The sequence below is a fragment of the Panthera tigris genome, chromosome B4 (genome assembly GCF_018350195.1).
Source record: "Panthera tigris isolate Pti1 chromosome B4, P.tigris_Pti1_mat1.1, whole genome shotgun sequence".
Lineage (NCBI taxonomy): Eukaryota > Metazoa > Chordata > Mammalia > Carnivora > Felidae > Panthera > Panthera tigris.
The window spans coordinates 37,983,478-38,002,051 of record NC_056666.1 but is presented as its reverse complement, the minus strand read 5'-3'; the positions used below and the strand labels follow the sequence as shown (position 1 = coordinate 38,002,051).

General features: G+C 53.6%; 1 protein-coding gene across 1 annotated transcript in view; it reads left to right on the top strand.

Annotated features, from left to right (window-relative positions):
• Positions 1-18,574, top strand: part of TSPAN11 (tetraspanin 11) — a 73,513-nt gene that overhangs the window by 37,381 nt on the left and 17,558 nt on the right. The window contains exon 3 of the mRNA XM_042991588.1: positions 4,103-4,294. Coding sequence (XP_042847522.1) covers positions 4,103-4,294 — 192 coding nt within the window. The remainder of the gene's footprint in view (positions 1-4,102; positions 4,295-18,574) is intronic.

Sequence of the window (18,574 nt, the reverse complement as noted above, 5' to 3'; positions counted from 1 at the left end):
TCCACTGCTCTTCCTGCTGATCTAGGCAGTCTCCCCAGGGCTTGAGTGAAAGCCATGAGCCACTGGTCCAGAAGCATCTTGCTGGAGGAGTATTGGCAGAAGGTTGTCCTCTGGTACCAATGGGGACATTTTACCCACATGGAAGAGACCTCAGAGATATTCTCATCCAGCAGTGCCATTTTACAGGTGAAGAAACTGAGGCTTAGCCAAGTGAAGTGTCTGGTACACAGTCACATGGTTAGTCAGGGGCAAAGCCAGGGCTGGAACCTTGGTCTGCTGATCTCCCAATACCCCTCTGGTGACCTCCTCCAACATTTAGCAGCTTTTACTCTTCTGTCCAGATGCAAGATTGTTTTCTCAAGAGCTGACCAAGCCCCATGCAGGAGACGCCCTGGAGGACTTGAAACCCTCTTGATCCTGATGGCAAATCCCTCTCCCTGTCCCTTGCAGACTAACTTCTCTACCAGATGTGACACCTCAGGGTGTGGGACGGGGGTTAGTGTCCCCATTGACTCAGAATCACATTCTTATTTCTTCTGGACGTCAGAACGAGTATGAATTTGTTTTCCAGACCTTAATCAGGGGCAGTGGGTCCCTTCAGATGGCTTCCAGGCCCTCCCTTGTGGCTGGGAACCCTGCTGCCACCCTGGCTCACTTGTGGGCTCTCCCTGCTTTGCAAGATTCCAGCCCTTTCTGTGACTGGCAAGAAGAGCTCTGGAAGAGAGCAACCCTCCATTAGTGGGATCAATACTGCTTGTCTCCCATGGCTGCATTTCTTAGAGCCCCCCACTCCTTCTCCTGGGAGCCCCATGGTTTTTTGTTTTGTTTCGTTTCGTTTCGTTTTTTCATAATAGGACTTTAAATCCCTTCGGATTGAAAACTTCTCCTCACCACCCCACCTTCAACCTCAAAGCTTCTACGGAAGCAAACACCCTCACATAGACAGGGAAGAGGATAGGGTTCAAGTCGGGAACAAATGTCAAGAGCTCTCTAGGCAGCTACGCCCAGGGGTGGGGCCCAAAGCTTCCAGGAAGCAGCATATTCAGTGGGATTCAGCACAGCGCCACCTACTGGAGGAGAGGGACAGGACACTCTGACCCTCCATTAAATAGGAAACCTACAAGGTGGTTTTTTCTCCCAACCACCTGGGAACTTAATTAAATATTCATGCCTAGATCCCACTCCCAGAGATTCCATTTGGACTGGGGTGTGACTTGGGTTTTGTGGAACTCCCAGGTGATTGTGCAGCCAGGCTGAGAAATGCCACCTTATCTGGGTGTGGAGGTGGAGGAGGCCTCAGAGACCGTTCTCACCGGGTCTCATTGCCTGCTACAGGATTAGACATCAGCCCCCAAACCTGACTGCATTATTTTACATGGATTACCATTTCTCTGGCCAAAGTGTCCAAAGCTTTTTATCAGATTTTCAGTGGGTTCCGTGTCCCCCAACAGATAAAGTGTCCCTAGTCAAGCCCAAATGTGCCCAGATGTGTGGTCCTAAGTCTGATTCTCAGCCTGTGGGGTTGACAAACCTAATGGATAATGGATAGTGTGTATATTTCTATAAAGAGACTACACCCATTAAAAGATCAATGCAAAGTGGTCACATTGACTATCTCAGGCTGTTCAGAATCTCTTCCTGGCACTATCATGTGCCTTTGATTAATAAAAAATGAGAAATGAATTATTACTTAATTAGTGCACTGTATATGGTAGGCAAAAGCCTTCAAAACATGAGATCCACAGGAAAAAGTAATCAAAGGAGTCTTTGGTGATTATAGACTGGGAACCACTAGTCTTTTATAACCCCCCTTATTTGAGATATGAAGAAACTCAGGCTCAGAGAGGTTAAGGGACTATCTTTAGGTCACACAGCTAGTTATGCAAAGCTGGGACCCTCACCCAAGCCTTTCAGTCATGCTGTAGGGGGCAGAAAGAATATGTGCAGGATATTTTGCTGGAAACCCTCACTTGACACAACTTCATTGACCCAGACTCAGGAAATTCCTCATTGGTCATGGAGGTTGTATGGGCCAAAGATAGCCTACATGCACAAGGAATTTAAAAACCTATTGTAGTCCAGGATTTCACTGAATCTAAGATACCATCAATTGTGAGGTACACCATTGTTTTCTGTACCAGTAAGACAAAGTGCTGCCAAGTATAATCATAAGATGCCATTAATCATAAGATGCATCTCAATTGTCGGGATGTTAAAATGGGGGCCGGTAGGACTGTGCATTGTGGAATTAAAGAAATGGGGCACGTTAGCCTCTCCCATGCCTTTCGGAGTGGCCCAGCTGTGTAATGTTCTTCTACCTGTTTCTCTTACCTCCTGGAGGTGCCAAGGAGGAGAAAATGGCACTTGGAAGGAAACAGATATATTTTAAAAGCGAAGTGAGTAATACAGCAGGGCCCGGCCCAGTCTGTGGAATCTGAGGACAGAATCCCAGACTGGCCTTCAGAAAACCTGGGTTTGAATCTCAGTTCTGAAACCTTCCAGTGGTGTTATCTTGAGTACATTCTTATTCTCTCCAAGCCTCAATTTCTTCATCTGCAAAACAGAGATCATATGTGCCCCACCCCCCGCCCTATCCTCACCAAACTATTGCAAAACTCAGAGGGGAAGATGGTCAGCTGAATGGTGTACGTGCCTCCGGCATGGTGATTGCTGAGAACCACCTTTCGTTTGCCCCGCTGATGTCTGTGGCTCCCGAGAATGGACACTGTGAAGTGTCAGGGTGGGTCCTGCAGAGTCGCTCTGGGGCAGATGCCAGCACCTTAAGGACGAGCTTCCATGGACCGAGCCAGTGGGCCTTGTCTAGCTTTTGACACCCCACCCATCTGAGGAAGAGAATGCACTGTTAAATGAGGAAGGGAGACTGAGGGCCAGACAGAAGTCCCCCTTCCCAGGAACAGAAAGCAGAGATGGTCAGAGGTCCCAGGGGCCCTGCCCCCACCAACACCCTAATACCGCCCCGTCCTGCACCCTGGGGACACACATGCACACACAGGCTTCTGCTGAGCATACAGGTCACAGAAAGGGTTGTTCAGCCTCTGTGCAGAAAGAACCCAGTGGGAGAGCCACCTCAGTTGTATTTCCTAGGGAGACATCTGCCTGACCTGCCAGTCAACAGTGTCCTGTCCCTGTACCCTTCTCTGGGCCAGAAGGGAATGGGACAGTTAGCAAAGAAGAAATGTCTCCCAGTCTTCCTGCTGATCCAGACCAACCCCATTTGTGGAGAATGCATCCATTCAGTGGTGGAGACACCATGCTCAGCCTTCAGTCCAAGGCTCTGAGCTCTCGTCCTGGCCCTGCCCCTAACTGCCCCTAACCAGCAGCAGAGCCTCCGGCAATTGACCTTTCCTCTGTGGGCCCCAGTTTTGTCACCTGTAGATAAGAAGAAATGAGATGAGAAGCCCCAGGGTGCTCCCCCCATGGGCACGTGTAAGCCTGAAATGGGGCACATAGGAAAGTGCCCCCCTGGGAAATGTGCACCAACCCAAGGAGCACTGGGGGAGGAAGGACACAGGGCAGCTGGGAATCAGGGAAGTGAAGGGACCCAGACACATTGCTTGTCCCATAATTGCAGCCATCTCCCCCACATCCACTGGGGACACAATAGGCCCTAGGAAGGGCCTAGGAAGGGTACCTGGGAAATACAACTGAGGTGGCTCTCCCACTGGGTTCTTTCTGCACAGAGGCTGAACAACCGTTTCTGTGACCTGTATGCTCAGCAGAAGTCTGTGTGTGCATGTGTGTCCCCAGGGTGCCGGACGGGGCGGTATTGGGGTGTTGGTGGGGGCAGGGCCCCTGGGACCTCTGACCACAATGTGGTAAGAAGTACAAAATTGGGAGTCAGACTCAGATTCAAAATCTGTTCCTGCACCTGCCTTAGATGTGTGACCATGGACAAGTCTCTGAACCTCTCCGTGACACAATTTCCTCATCTGTGAAATGGGTAACCAAACTGTTGTCTCGGGCTCTTCGAAGGACTCAATGAGATGGTGACTAAAAAGCGCCTCAAACGTGGTAGGCTCTCTATCGATGGCAGCTGTGGAGCCCTCGGGGGCCGCCTGCCCTGACCTGGGCTTTCCTGCAGGTGGGTGGGGCCGCCGTCATGGCCGTGGGCGTCTGGACCCTGGTGGAGAAGAGCGGCTATCTCAGCGTCCTGGCGTCCAGCACCTTCGCTGCTTCCGCCTACATCCTCATCTTCGCAGGGGCCCTTGTCATGGTGACGGGCTTCCTGGGCTTCTGCGCCATCGTCCGGGAGGACAGGAGCTGCCTCTCCACAGTGAGTGCCCAGCCCCCACACGTCCCCCCATCGGGCTCCTGTGCCGAGAATCCCCTGCCCACGCAGTAGAGGTCCCTGGAATCAGAGAAAGACGGCTGCCCTCGGGTCTGGTGTTGGCCGAAGTCTCCAGGCTCTTAGCACCTACGCCAGTCTCGGTGGCTGCTGCTGCTGCTTCTCCCCTCCCTGCCTTTCCTCCCTCCTCCCCCTCCTTCCAGATTTCATCATACGGTGCTTCTCAAAGATACGCAGAAATGAAAAGGGTGTGATAAGGCAGCCCCTGTCCCATCACCCAGACTCCACAACTACGTTCTCCTCTTTCATTGGTTTCCTCCCTACTTCCTGCCTCCCCGCCCCCCTCGGCACCCAGACACCGTGTCATCTGTAATATTTCACTGCATCCCCCTAGAACTGAAGGATCCTTCTTCAGAAAACATGACAATACCTTTCTCACACCTAAAAACAATTATTAGTCATTCCTTAATATCATGAAATAACAAGGCAGTTTCAAATTTCCCCAGTTGACTCAGAAACTGTTTTTGTTTTTTCAGTTTGTTTGAACCAAAACCTAAATTAGGTCCATGGATTAAGATTAAGATTGGGCTGGGGCTCCTGGTTGGCTCCTTCGGTTAAGCATCTGACTTCGGCTCAGATCATGATCTCACGGTTCACAGGTTTGAGCCCCTTGTCAGGCTCTCTGTTGTCAGCACAGAGCCTGCTTCAGATCCTGTGTCCCCCTCTTTCTCTGCCCCTGCTCTGCTTGCACTTTCTCTCCCAAAAAACAATTTTTTTAAAAATTAAGGTCGGGCAGTTTGTCTCTTGGGTCTCTTTCAGTCTCTCAGCAATACCACCTATCTCTCTCTCTCTCTCTCTCTCTCTCTCTCTCTCTCTCTTTGCTTAGAAATTATTTGTTGAAGGAACAAGATCATCTTTCCTATGCTTTCTCCCAGTCTGGAACTTCTGATGATATCCTTGTGACGTGTCCTCCAGGCACTTGAATCTAGAAGCATGATCAGATGTAGGTTTGATTGTTTGGGCAAGAGGATTTCACGGGTGGTGGTGTGGGCAGCACAAGCTCCTTGAAGCCGGGAAGACTGTCCATCCATAGCCGGTTCATCGTGTCAGGAAAGAAAACCAGGCAGGACTGGCAGGGGCAGAAGCCAGACCCACCCCCTTGCTCCCAAGGACACTTTGCCAGGGTAGGCTCCCTGGCACCTGGGTGACATCTCCCCACTTTTAATCTCCTGAGGACCAAGCTCAGTGGGAGCAGGGGAGGCTACAGAACACGTGGACTTAGCAGGAAAGGGCCAGAGCCAGAACCAATCCGAGGCTTAGTGAGAAATCAGGTTGAGCCTGAATGGAATCAGGTCACAGGACGAAGCCTCGAAGGGCTGTGCTCTCCCCACCCTGCTTCCCCATACCCTTGTGCATCCAACCAAGGGAGCAGGAGGCAGTGGAGGGGCCGTCCCCTGAAGTCACTCTCACCAGCGGTGACCTACTTTTTCAGCTTTGGATACAAAAGCGCCTGTGCACAGGCTCCACAGGATGGCTCTCCCCTGCCTAGAAAAAGTCTTTAACTCTGCTCTGAGGGACAGCCTGGAGCCAAGGTGCAGGTCACATGGATGGTGGCACACCAGTGGGGTGAAGTCCCACAGGGGACCAGCCATCAGAGCGTGGGCTGTGACGTGAGCTGTCCTTCCAGCAGTGGGACAGGTGCACCATGAGCCAGCCCCACACCTGCCAGCCATCCCTCACGTGGCCTCGCATGAGTCCTCATAAGCCTGCTGGACATCCCTGATCTGATCGGCATTAGCCGAATGAAGAAGACATGGGACATGACCGAGTGACTGGGCATGTGATGCGGCCCAGGAGTAGGTGCCAGCCCTTATGGGGACCAGTGCAGATGGGCCCAGAGGAATCCTGATCCCTCCATTCTCAGGGAGTCCACCTTTGCTCTGCTCAGCCCTTTAGGAAGTGGGGCCTTCAGCTGGGCCCCGGGCTTCAGGCTGGGCCCTCTGGCCCGCAGAGGCAGGCTGCTGAGCTGGGTCATCACCGGCTGCCCCTTCCTAACACCAGCTAATCTTGTGGAAGAAACAGGACTCACCTCTCCAGCCCAGGAAGGAAGGCAGAGGCCCTCACTTGGGAACCTTCCTTCTCACTTGGAGCCATCTGTCTTGGTACCATAGGAGCTCCTAAGACCAGTGGTCCCCTACAGTCCAGGGAGACAGCCCCCTGCATTCCACCCCAGCGTGCAGTTATAACACAGATGGGCATGGCTCTTTGAGAGCCACCTCCCTCTGTCCTTACAACAGCCTCCCTGCAAAGTCAAAATGCTCATGAACTTTCTGTGCACCGAGTGCTGTTCTAAACACTGCTGAATTTAGCTCACTTAATCCTCACCCAGCCCTATGAGGTGTTTACTCTTATGGTGTGCATTTTACAGGTGAGGAAGCTGGGCCACAGAGGGGTTAAACAATTTGCTGGAGACCATCGCGTTAGTGAGCAGCTAGGTCTGGCTCCCGGGCCAGTGCTCCCATTCAGAAGGCATTGTTCACCCCACCATGCAGATGAGCAGGCTGACCCTGGAGATGTGGAATGAGTAGGGGCTGGAGCTGAACTGGGGAGGCCAATCTGTTAGAATTGCCGCCAAGAATCCCCATCACAGGGAGGCCAAGCAGGGTGGGAGGCAGAGGCACGGGAGGCACTGTGGGCAGAGGGACATGCCATTCTCCCTACCCGTGGACGTCAGCACAGAGCATCTGTCCTGTGATCTCAGAGATCTGAGTGGGAACAGGAGGGAGCACCCTGCGGGGCCCAGACAGAATACTAGGGCAGGAGACCAGCAGGAGTGGCCCCTGCTGTCATTATAGTATGGAAATAGCAGTGTGTGTCAGAGGATGCCTCATGTGGAAGGGAACTTGAGGGACATCAGGTCCCTTCCAGAGGTTCTGGTCTAAAGACACTAGACTGGGGAGTATGGGCATTGATGGGGGATACTCAGCTTTATTGACTTCTCTGGAGAGCGGCCCAATCATAAGAGCTTTTGGCATTCTCAAAGACCAAAAGGAAAGCCTGAGGGTCAGTAACTGACAGCATTCTGATCTGTGAGCCACAGACCACAAGCCCCTCTTCTTCACTCCTGTCTTTTTTTTTTTTTTTTTTTTTTTAATGTTTATTTATTTTTGAGACAGAGACAGAGCATGAGCAGGGAAGGGGCAGAGAGAGAGGGAGACACAGAATGTGAAGCAGGCTCCAGGCTCTGAGCTGTCAGCACAGAGCCCGACGCGGGGCTCGAACTCACGAACTGTGAGATCATGACCTGAGCCAGACGCTTAACTGACTGAGCCACCCAGGCGCCCCTTCACTCCTGTCTTAATACCATCCATTAGCCAGGCCTGTCCCACCCTCCAGGCTGAGCCCTTAAGAAAATTGATGTCTTCTAGCCTCCAGTCACAGCCCACCTGGAGGGCACCAAGCTCCACAGCCAGGGCTGGGCGGGGAAGACGTGGGGACTTCTGGAAGGCCAGGCTTGCCTGTAGGACGGTGCACATCTACCTCTTGGCTCGCCCTTCTGAGCTCCACAGGGTCAACAAGTTAGAGGTTTTCTCATCCCCCTGGGCCTCAAGGCAGGGCTGGGAACACAGGGACTGCTGGACGGGCTGGTGCTAAATGCCCTTCTTCTTCTCAGCCCCACCTTCCGCCCCACCCCCCGCCCCCTGCCTGCTCTCACTTTCATCCCAACAGAACTGACACAACACCTCTGACCTCTGTGGTCCACCATCCTAACCGGACACATCACCAGCCCAGAAGTCTAGGGGTGTGAGCACAGCACTGTAGCAAACAGCAAACCTGGAAGCCTGGAGTCTTCTCTCTTTGCTTTTCCCTGATCCCCCACCCCCACTGAAAGAACCAAAGACGGAACCATCCCAAGGACAGAACACAGGTGAAGCAGTGCTTCTGAGTAACCCACATTCTGGCCTGTCAGCCCCGGAGTTATTGAGCACCTGACTGTTTAACCAAGAAGGTGGCTGAGACATGCGGGAATTTCTCAACCCAGGCCCCCCTTTGGAGGCAAGCGACATGGTTAAGGCAGTTTCAAAGTGTTCTGTGGTTCCCGGAGGCTCCTTGCTGCTCTCATTTCATTTTTTCGCTTCCTTATCTAACTTCCTTTTGAAATCTTTCATCAGCTAATGGCTGAAGGAGACTCCAAAGGAGAAATGCAGCAAGCCTAGCTCTACACAAAGTGGTCCCCAAAGAGAAAAGGGAAAGACGAAAGACCAGGCATCCGAATGATGTGCGTCCAGCCTGGACCAGGAGGAGGGCGAGGCCAGACATCAAACGCTCCCTGAGAACTTTGCGGAGTGGGTGGTCCAGCTCACACAGTGCCACGTCCTTCCTGGTCCAGGCCCTTCCTCCTGGCACCTCTGCAGCCCCCAAAGTCACTTTCCCAAGAAGGCAGCACTTATCAGGGACAGGAATAGCACATCTTTGCGGGCGCTGAAATGCCGACCGGCGTGGTGTGGGAAATCAGTAGAGGGGAAAGAGAATGAGGTTTAAATTATTCACACCAGATCTTCTGTTTCAGTGAAGGCTGCATGAGGGAGCCAGATAATTCAGGCCAGCTCAGCCTAAGGCCGATGGCCGGGACAGATGCTACCCTGATCAAAAGAAAGGGGTATTTTTAGAGTTTTGAATATGGGCTCTGAAAACTTTTGTATCTTAAGCCACATGAAGATTATGATGGATAGCTCAGGATAAACGGGTCTTTGTGAGGGGCTCTTTTACATTTAGGGGATGGATTAAAGAGTAAGAAGTGCTAGAACCAATTCTTGAAAACGAGGAGACCCCAGATTGCAGTTTGGAGCTGGTTGTCCAGGGCAGTAAGGTCTAGAATTAAGGACTGGTTCAAAAGCAAGTTGTAGCGCTGCCTGCCGAACTTACTCTGGGACTCAGGGAAGTCACTCGGCCACCCCTGGCCACTCCTATCCCTGTCTTTATCTGGGGGTAAGGTATGTGGAGAATGAGAGAGCATTCTGAGGCTTAGGAAATAAGTCACCACATTATGTAAAGATCATAAAATGTGGCTATAATTATCGTTTACATCACCATCACCATGACCAAGCTCCTTTGAGAAGGAATCTAAATAAATGGAGTTATTCTTAGGGCCATGACTCCCAGGGTCCCTACAACTTCTTCCTCGATAGAAGCTGGGAATGGAGGAAGGACCCCAGTGCCCTGGTGGGGGTGGTGGGCAGAGCCGGGGTGGGGGTTGGGATGTTGACTGTGTGTTCCCATTGCCCATTTCTCAGCCTCCCATTACCTTCGTGTTCGTCAGCCGCCCAGCCAGAATGGTCATAGCCTCATCCGTTTGGTAACACTTTGACCTTTGAGTCAGCTGCCCAAATGCTTCAAAAGAATGGATCTTGCAGCCAGGGCTTTAAGAACCCCAGCTCCTCTCGATCAGAACAAGAGAGCCTTTCCTGGTCCTGTATGGTCTGGTACAGTGGAGGCAGGAAATGGATAAGAGGACTCTTGCCAAGGCTCTTCAGGAAGTCAGGAGTCTGCTTTGAGGCAAGAGGGCTGTTCAGGAGACCCATACAGTCAGCCTGGACCCTGCCTCTCCCAGCTGGGTCCTGCTGGGTTCATTCGGGAAAGGCCTGTTGTGTGCCAGACAGCCACAGCTGCCTGGTGGAGTGTGGCTCCTCTTCCCCTCAAGACCTCAGCAAGTCTTTCCCATCAGCTTCCTTCTCAATGGCCTTACTTAGTTCAGGGGCTATGCAGGAGGGACTGCCAGGTGCCTTAGACATGAACCCTCCACCCATCTCCTTAGCCAAAGAGAAAGATAGACTTGCCTAAGGTCACGTAGCCAGGAACTGGCAAAGCCCAGTCAACACCCAAGTCTTGATCCAGGGCCCTGTTTACTGTCCCAGGCCAGCCTTGCACCCCCCCACCCCCCCGCTTTTGGATGCTTCCAACACAGGAAATGGGCACTTGCCTTTCTTGTGCTCCAGGACCTATGGTTTGCATTCCAGGTGAAAAGGGAAGCATTTTGAGATCTGGGGTCAGTTACCCGGCTGCTGTCACTTGATCCACTCAGAAGTGAAGGTCAAGCTTCAAGGTGCAGGCAGTGTGGTAGAAAGCAGCTCTGTTAGTGCACGAAAGAAAATTTTTTGGCCTATTTGGAGAAAGTTCAACTCAGTTATGTGCGGGTAGATGATCACCCCGTAGTGGGGGCTCTCTGTGTCCCCACCCCCAGCTGTGGCCTGAGGAAGGCTCAGAGCTCAGAGAGAGAGAGTGTGTATACCGTGCACGTGTGCGTGCATGCTTACATGTCTGTGTGTTTCTGTTGCAGGAGGACAGGGGATGGTTGCTAAACAGCATCTGTTTGCATCCCAAATCCAAGAGCTTAGCTCAGGATCACTGCCTCTTTGTCATTCGGTTCCTGCTTCCTTTCCTTAGCGGATTCTGAGTTTAGCCACATAACAGAAGGAGACATGCTAGATAGTCCCTCTCACCTAAGGAGGCATGGTCCGTGTGTGCCCTGATGACTGTGGGCACGGGTGATCTGAACCCCAGATAGCCCTTCCCAACTTATTTGGAAGGCTGTGCCTCCATGCAGCTGTTTCTACCTTCCCAGTGACCTTTCTTTCCCTCCCACTGGTGTTAAATTGAATCTTATTCCACAAGCACACACCCAGTAAGGGGCCTAGAAGTGGGCTGGCAGCTGAGGAAAACTGATCCCAAGTGGATGGTCTCCTCCTCCCGAGGCCCCACCCAGGGAGCTGCTGAGGCTGTTGTGGGCCGTCGGTACTGTCCTGTTCTGATGAGGTTCGTTCCCCGACCCTCCCCCCAGGAGCCACCCACTTCCCACAGATGAGGTGAGCTTTCTGAGCCACACCCCGTTCCCATCTTGGAGTAGTGGCACGCCTCGGAGTCGCAGCCACCCTGTGTCCCTGGGATGGGGACGGGAGTGGTGGCTGGATGGCTGTCTGGACATGCTCCTCCTGGGAAGTCCCCCCCTCCACGGTGACATTCGGTGCCCTTCTCCGTCTCCCCACACATCACACTGAGGTTTTGGGGGAGTTTACAATCCATTGAAAAATAAGGCCCAGGAGGCAGAGAGATGGCAGTGAAAGGTCATCTCCACGGCTAACAAAGGTGATTGGAGCATGTGGCTTTATAGCTGCAGCTGGAAGCCATAGCAGCCCTTCAGCTGTGGTTGAGATCGGGGTACACGCCTTTCTAAGAACTGCCTCACTGTACTTGCCACATGGTGGAGAGCAGAGAATGTGGCATCCTGAGGACAGGCTGGCCCCGAGGTGAAGGAGGAAGGCCCCCTCAGCAGATTGGACAGGCAGTGAGTAAGGAGAGGAGCCAGGGTGTCCCTCCAGCTGTCCCTGCAAGGAAGCAGGAGGCCAGGACAGAGGAGGCAAGGTCCCAACACTGCACAGACTGATGAAACTGGCACCAAGACATTTTTCCCATCGAAGCCCTACACTTTATGCAGAAGGCCCAGAAAGGGTGAGTGATTCTCCCAGGGTTACACAGCATCTTGTCACAGAGGCACACTGGACCCAGACTCCCAGGCCAGGGCACCTTGTGTAACACCCCTTTTCTCTGACCAGCACCATGCTGGGCTCAAGATGCACCTTTCTCAGGCTGCAGTGGATTTAAATGATCACTGCCTACCTGTAGCAGCAACTTTCTAGATGGGACAGGTTTTACAGCCACTTAATTCCCTCCACCTCCTCCCTGCAGTTTCCTGCAACTCATTCTCCATGTGCCATCGATGGGGCTGCCATCAACCTCAACAAGCATTTCTAGCACATTCCCAGAATTTTTGCTGGGCACAAGGCAGCATAAGAAGGGAAGACATGATTGGGCCTGCAGCCCAGTTCTTGGCTTGGAGTCTAGTGAGGAACACAAGACACCTGTATCAAAAGACGGAGAACCCTGTGGGTGGTTTCAATTCCTGTTTCCATCTGGTCAGAGCCTCTGACCTTTCTGAGCCCCAGGACTTTTCCTAACATCCAGGCTTGGTAGAGATTTCTCCTGCTCAGCCTTCCCTTCTTCCCCATTGCCAGCCCTGTCCTCGAATTACCACCGCTGGGAACCCCATCCCCAGTTGCCTCCTTGGTTCTACCCTGGCCCCATGCACTATCTCATTTGCCTGCGAGCTGCACCACATTTCTCCCACAGCCTGGGAGAAGACACCAACAAGGGACATCAGGTCCTTCCGAAGGACAGCAGCAGTCGGACATTTCCCCCATGCCCAAATCCCTCAGGCATCCCTAGGCCGTGGCTCCTGAGAGGAGTCTGGCCCTCCTTCTGGCAGCCAGCAGGCCAGGCCCCTGCCCCTCTGGATCCTGCTGTCTTAGCCCATTGGCCTGAACTCCTAGCAGCCCTAGCTTGAAATCTAGTGGACTCCTGTCTTTGGCTCATAGCTGTAGGTTCTGTTCCCCTCCTGACCCCACCCCCACCCACAATGTGATCTTTGGACCCCAACACTTTGGCTTGGACTTTGGACAGCCTCAGCTGCATTCTCTTGATGTGTCCCTTGAATGCCTCCTGCCTCCCCAGGCCCCACTGTCCTCAACTCTCCCATCACTGATTCGACCAGCTTTCACTACCCCAGCCCTGGTCCACCCCTCTGCTCCCAGTCCCCTGGGCCAGAACTGAACATTAACTTCCGACTTCAGTCAGAACACATACTAGCATCCTCTGCACAGCCTGTAGAGCACGACTAGGTGGAGTGCCAGCTGGCCAGGGCTGTGAGCCCTGGGCTGGGGCTCCCCGGGGTAGAGGTCACCTTCATCCTTCCAACAGTGACATCTTGTTACAGGAATAACTTGAGGCTCTCAAGCCCACATCCTCTCTTCTCTGCAATAACAGTCCGGCAGCTGCACCTCTGAGTCCTGACCGCCTCCAGCCACTGGTTAATTGCCAGAAAATAATGCACCCTGAGGTCATTGCCGCTTAAACAGCCTCAGCTGTTGGCAGCTCCCTGATCCTCCCACAGCATGCCGCTGTAACCCTCTCATACACGGCCAAGCTAGGACCTTGGGCTGCACTCTTCTCCCTGCAATTTTTTTTTTTTTTAATTTTAGGGAGAGAGAGAATCCCAAGCAGGCTCCACACTCAGCACAGAGCCCAACATGGCTCAATCCTATGACCCTGGGATCATGACCCGAGCTGAAATCAAGATTCAGACACTCAACCGACTGAGCCACCCAGGCGCCCCTCTCCCTGCAACTTAATGTTGGTAGCATCTTGAGTCCCCTCTCCTTTTCTGTCACACTGCTCTGAGAAGGGGCTGGTGCCTCGACTCCCACCCCTCACCCCAGCCCATTCTCACCTTCCTAGGCACCAAGCCTTCTCAGTTTTCCATCTCTGGCTTAGTCTCCATCTCTGATTATGCAGAATAGCAGAGGGGGTAGTGGAGGAGAGCTTCAGCGAGGTTCCCTCCTTTGTGGCAGAATCAGCCCAGTGAGGAATTCCGGAAGTCCAATCGTAGAAAGTTCTTAAAACGTACTGCAAGGAAGGCACCAGCCGATGCTGAGTTACCTGGGCTCATCACGTACCAGTGAATCTGCCTCAGAAACTTTATTTGGAGCTCAGCTTGCCCCCATGCAGTATTAGCCCATCTGAAGATGCAATTTCTAATTAATCCCCTTAATGTCACAATGAGATATATTTCCGCAAAGCTCCTGCAGAACCTCTCATTAAAGAAAGTATTGGTTTGGTTCAGAGAGTACTGTGCTGTTCCAGCTTTGCTTTGGATCTATAGTTCTAGAAAATGTCCAACTTCAGTTCTAGTTCAAACTGTACCATTAAAGAATTAAAGAAAAAAAACTTTGGTAGATGGTACAGAGGGAAGATGAATGTTTGGGTCCCGTTCTTTGTTACCAAACTGGTTTCTTGTACATTTAGGATTCACTTTGGCATATTTCGAAGTGGCATAGTTCTTCTGGGGAACTCTGGGGATAGAGGCTATAAGAACTTTTTTTTTAAGTCTCATTGCTGGTTTCTATCAGACCAAGACTAAGTAGTTGCTTCTGGAAGGACTGGGGGCAGCCCTGAGTGCAGGGGCCAGCCAGTCACAAAAACCAAAGTGGGGCTGGAGGTCAGGGAGGAGTTAGGGCAGGGTGGGTCCAATTCACACCAAGGTGCCCAGGGACTGTGAAGACAGAACAAGATATAGGTCAGAGCAGGAGGGCAAACAAGGATCAAAGGACACACAGTCCTGGGGAGCAAGACAATCATGTGACCCTGGAGTCTGACAGAGGTTCAGAAAGAAGGATGTTGGCAATGAGGTCACGGTCAGGAACTTCTGGCACAGAGAGGGCTTTGGGGAGACCTCCCCTAAGCTGCGATTTGATGGCTAACAGCTGTACAACACAGACACAGTCCGGGCAGCGAGTTCCAGGCAGGGGCACAGAGGGCAAAGGCGGGGAGGCCCGAGGCTTCGCTTGTGTGTAGGGCCCTGTGTGTGCACGCGCGCACACACACACACACACACACACACACACACACACACACGGGGAGTGCTGCACAGCTGTGCAGACTCTAGGATCTGATGAGGCTAGGATCCCCCTAACCACAGCCACCCCAGGTGCTCTCAGGGAGCCCACCCACCCAGCCATCTGCTCTGTAGTGGGCACGACAGCACCCAGCAAGTAAGTGCACAGAGTTATGCCGCTGGAATCCCTGAGTTTAGTTTCTGGACTCAGCTGGACTCAGCCATGCTCTTGCCATGTGACCGCAAACGGCTTCGCCTCTCCATGCATGTGCCTCATGGTTACGACGAGGCTAACGTCGGTGCTCACACGGCAACATGATGAGTAATGCTATGCTCATCTCCGAGGGTGGTTGGGAGCTGTCATGAGACGTGCTCACCAGAGGGGCCGGCACCTGGGGAGAGCTGGCAAACCTTGGCCATTACTGTCATGGAGCGCCCACCGTTTGCACTGTGGGCCGTGAGTGAGGCACTGATTCTGCCAAGGAGGGGTTAATTTCTCCCCCCCACCCCCTTTTTTGTGGAAGCGCTATTTTTCCACTATTCTCACTATAGGAAAACTACATTTTTACCGCTGTTGAGAAGCAAGCTAGGCATACCTCTTCAGCTGTAGTCCAGGAATTCTGGCAGCCCATTCATGAGAGTAGTGGGCTCTGTTGGTAGAGAATGGGCCCTACACAGCACAGGGCCCAGGAAATCTTGGCTTTCATTCAAATAGGACAGTTTTCATGTTTCCTACAGGCAAGGGCAACACATCCCTCCTTAGCCCAGGGGAGCCTGGGCAAGCCAGTAGGTACCTAGCTGCTTCAGGAAACAGTGCTATCAAGAACCAAGAAATTCACTGACTACCCCAGGGTGCACCTGGGCCCATCACATCCCTATAATAGCTGCTGGTCCCAAGCACTGTTGGCTTCACTGATCCTCCCTAGAGTTGGGGTGAGCAGCTTCCTGCCACAAAGTGCCCTCAGAGGCAGGTACACAGTAACCGCCTCACATGTTTCTGTCTGTGTTCAGTTTCAGGCTTCTCAGGAACTAGACCACCTTCCTCAGATCTTCTTTTTCACATCTCCCATAGTGAATAGGGGAAATCCTATGCAAGTCAAGTCCCAGCAGCGGCCTCAGAATCTGAAGTTAAATGTGCAAATCAGTTCCTCAACCTTGGCACTAGTGACATTTTAGCCCGGATCATCCTTTGCCAGGTGGCCTGACTTGGGCACTGTAGGACGTTCAGCAGCATCTTTGGCCTCTACCCACTAGCTGCCAGTAGCATTCCTTACCCCAGTGGTGACAATAAAAAACAGTCCCCAGACACTGCCAAATATCCTCTGGGGAAAAAACCATGCTAGATTGGGAACCAGTGGTATAAATTAAACCACAGTAATAATTCCATACCACCCACACATCAGAACAAGATTAAACTCCTGCCCCCAAGCCTGGGGCTGCCAGCTTCAGCCAGTTCCCTTCAACTCACGGCATGCGTATTAAGATGTGCACTCACAGGTCTTCATCTGGGATGTTTACTGAGCATGCCTCTAGACCCAACACCGTACCAGGCACTGAGGCCAGAAGAACCTGAGATGTGGTCCCTGTTCCCCAGAAACTCACAGTCATTCTGGGGAGACGGGGTCACAACATCTGAGGCAATGATAACCTCTACAGAGCAGTAGGTACGGATACATCACTCAGCCAGCCCGTGAGGAAGAGTGTGGCAGACAGAAGGGAGGGCACAGGGGCAGCTCTGAGTCTAGTCGAGAAGGAGCCGCGCTGAAAGTTGTGTCAGAAGGTGGAGGCAGGTGCAGCACTGTAGGCGTGTGGACGGGGGTGCTTGGCACCCACTGCTGACCCGGGGAGGGCTTCGTGGAGGCCATGACCGAGCCCGGTGATAGAGGGACAGGCAGGGGAACACTGAGGGCAGATACATGGAGGCTGGAAGGCTTGGGCGGTGTTTAGGGAACCGTGTGCAGGAACAGAAGGAGTGCTTTGCAGATTGGCGGCCAGCTAGCCTGTGCCGTAGGAGTACTGGGATGATTTGGCTGGACATCAGGAAGGCTTGGTAAAGAAAAAGGTGGAGCAGCAGAGGCGAGGCACTTGTGTCACATGGCAGCCCCCCACCAGCCTGGCCCCACTGCCCAGAGGCAGGGCTGCCAGGCCCCTCGGTGCAGGGGGATCCCAGCGAGCACAACCTTTTGCCTGCTTCCCCGGGGACTGTCGCACTGGAGCTGTGATTCAGGGCCACCCCCACCCGGGTGAGTCACATACCTACAGCCCTCCTGCCACCGAAACTGCGCCCATGCCCACCGAGCACCCAGCCGGTCCACTCCCTGGCACCCCACGTCGGTCCCCCAAAACCCCCACCTGGCCCTCACTTCCCTCCCAAGGGCCTCTGAACAGCTGGAGGCAGCACTCTCCCCGCTCCTGACAACTCCGTCAGGTTGGGGAGCCTGTCTGATGCCTCCAAACCGTTTTGAGGGGCTGGCATGTACTAATTTAGGCTGCCATTACATCAGGGATGTGGTTCAGTTTCTCTCCCTTCCCATCAACCCTCCTCCCAGCCCAGTGTCAATAGCAACGGCGGCAGTGACATCCTGGGGGAGCAGCACGACACTGCCAAGTGTTCATGACTACCAGCCAGCGTGACTCTCGGCTGACAGCCCCTGGTGATCAGTGATGGGTGATCAGTGATTGGGAGAAGAGCCTCTCCCGCCCCCCCCCCCCCCGCAGAGGGAAGGTGCCAAGACACCGAGATGCTGCCCTCCCAGCCGCCAGGGGCCCGCATCCTCCCGTTCAGTCACGGGCTCCCTCACGTCTTCTGGCCACACCACAGAAGGCACATGGGGCGCACCTAGGGAGCCTGGGAGCATCCAGCCGGCAATCACTGCACGCAGGATCCTGTGTGGCAGGAGGAGAGTCGGCCTCAGGGTACCAGGGTCAGGGGGAGCGGAGGGCAGTTTGGGGCGAGCAGGATGGGCGGCCGAGTCAGGATGTCCGCAAAGCTCCTGGGGGCTGTCAGAGGGACTGGCCCAGGCCACTGCGCCTGCAGCTGGCTGACAAGCCTGGCTCACCTCATGCTGTCACGCACAGGCCTCGGTAGCAGGAAGCATCTCAGACCACCGTGAAGTGGAATCCCCTCCCTCTGGGTCCTTTCAGCCCCTCGGGATGGGCAGGACTGCTGTGATGCCATTATGCCCACCCACAGGCTCAGTCCCACAGGCACAGCCACTGCATAATGGCCCCGGATGCTGCGTCCTGTACGGGGCCTGAGGAAGGTCAGAATTCAGCCACATGTTCTCATGGGAGCACATTTTTGTAACTCACACCAGGCTGCCCATCCAGAGCCTGGAAGTGGCAGAGCCTGACCCAAACCGGAGTCAGCTGACTTCCGCCACCGTTCTTCAGGTTTCCAGGCCCTATATCTCAGAGGCTCAGCAAGCAGAGGACCCATCCACAGACCCCTTGCCAGCCTCCTGCCTCACCTGGATACCATCCCACACCCTCCCTAGTCCCAGGCACACAGAACACTCCAGACCCCTCCCCGTGGCATAAAAAGTCAATGAGGCCCAGAGAGTGTGCCATCGTGGGATCTGCAACTCCCTTCCCCACTTCTAGACCTGATCCGGGTGCCCAGGAGCTCGCAGACAGCCTGAGTCTCCATTCAGAGCCTGCACAGGGTGACGAGGCTGCTGTGTCCCCCACATGCCACCACACCCAGCCTTCTGTGCATCCTCATCCAGGGATGGTCAGGGGGCGCCTGATCCTGGCCGTACATG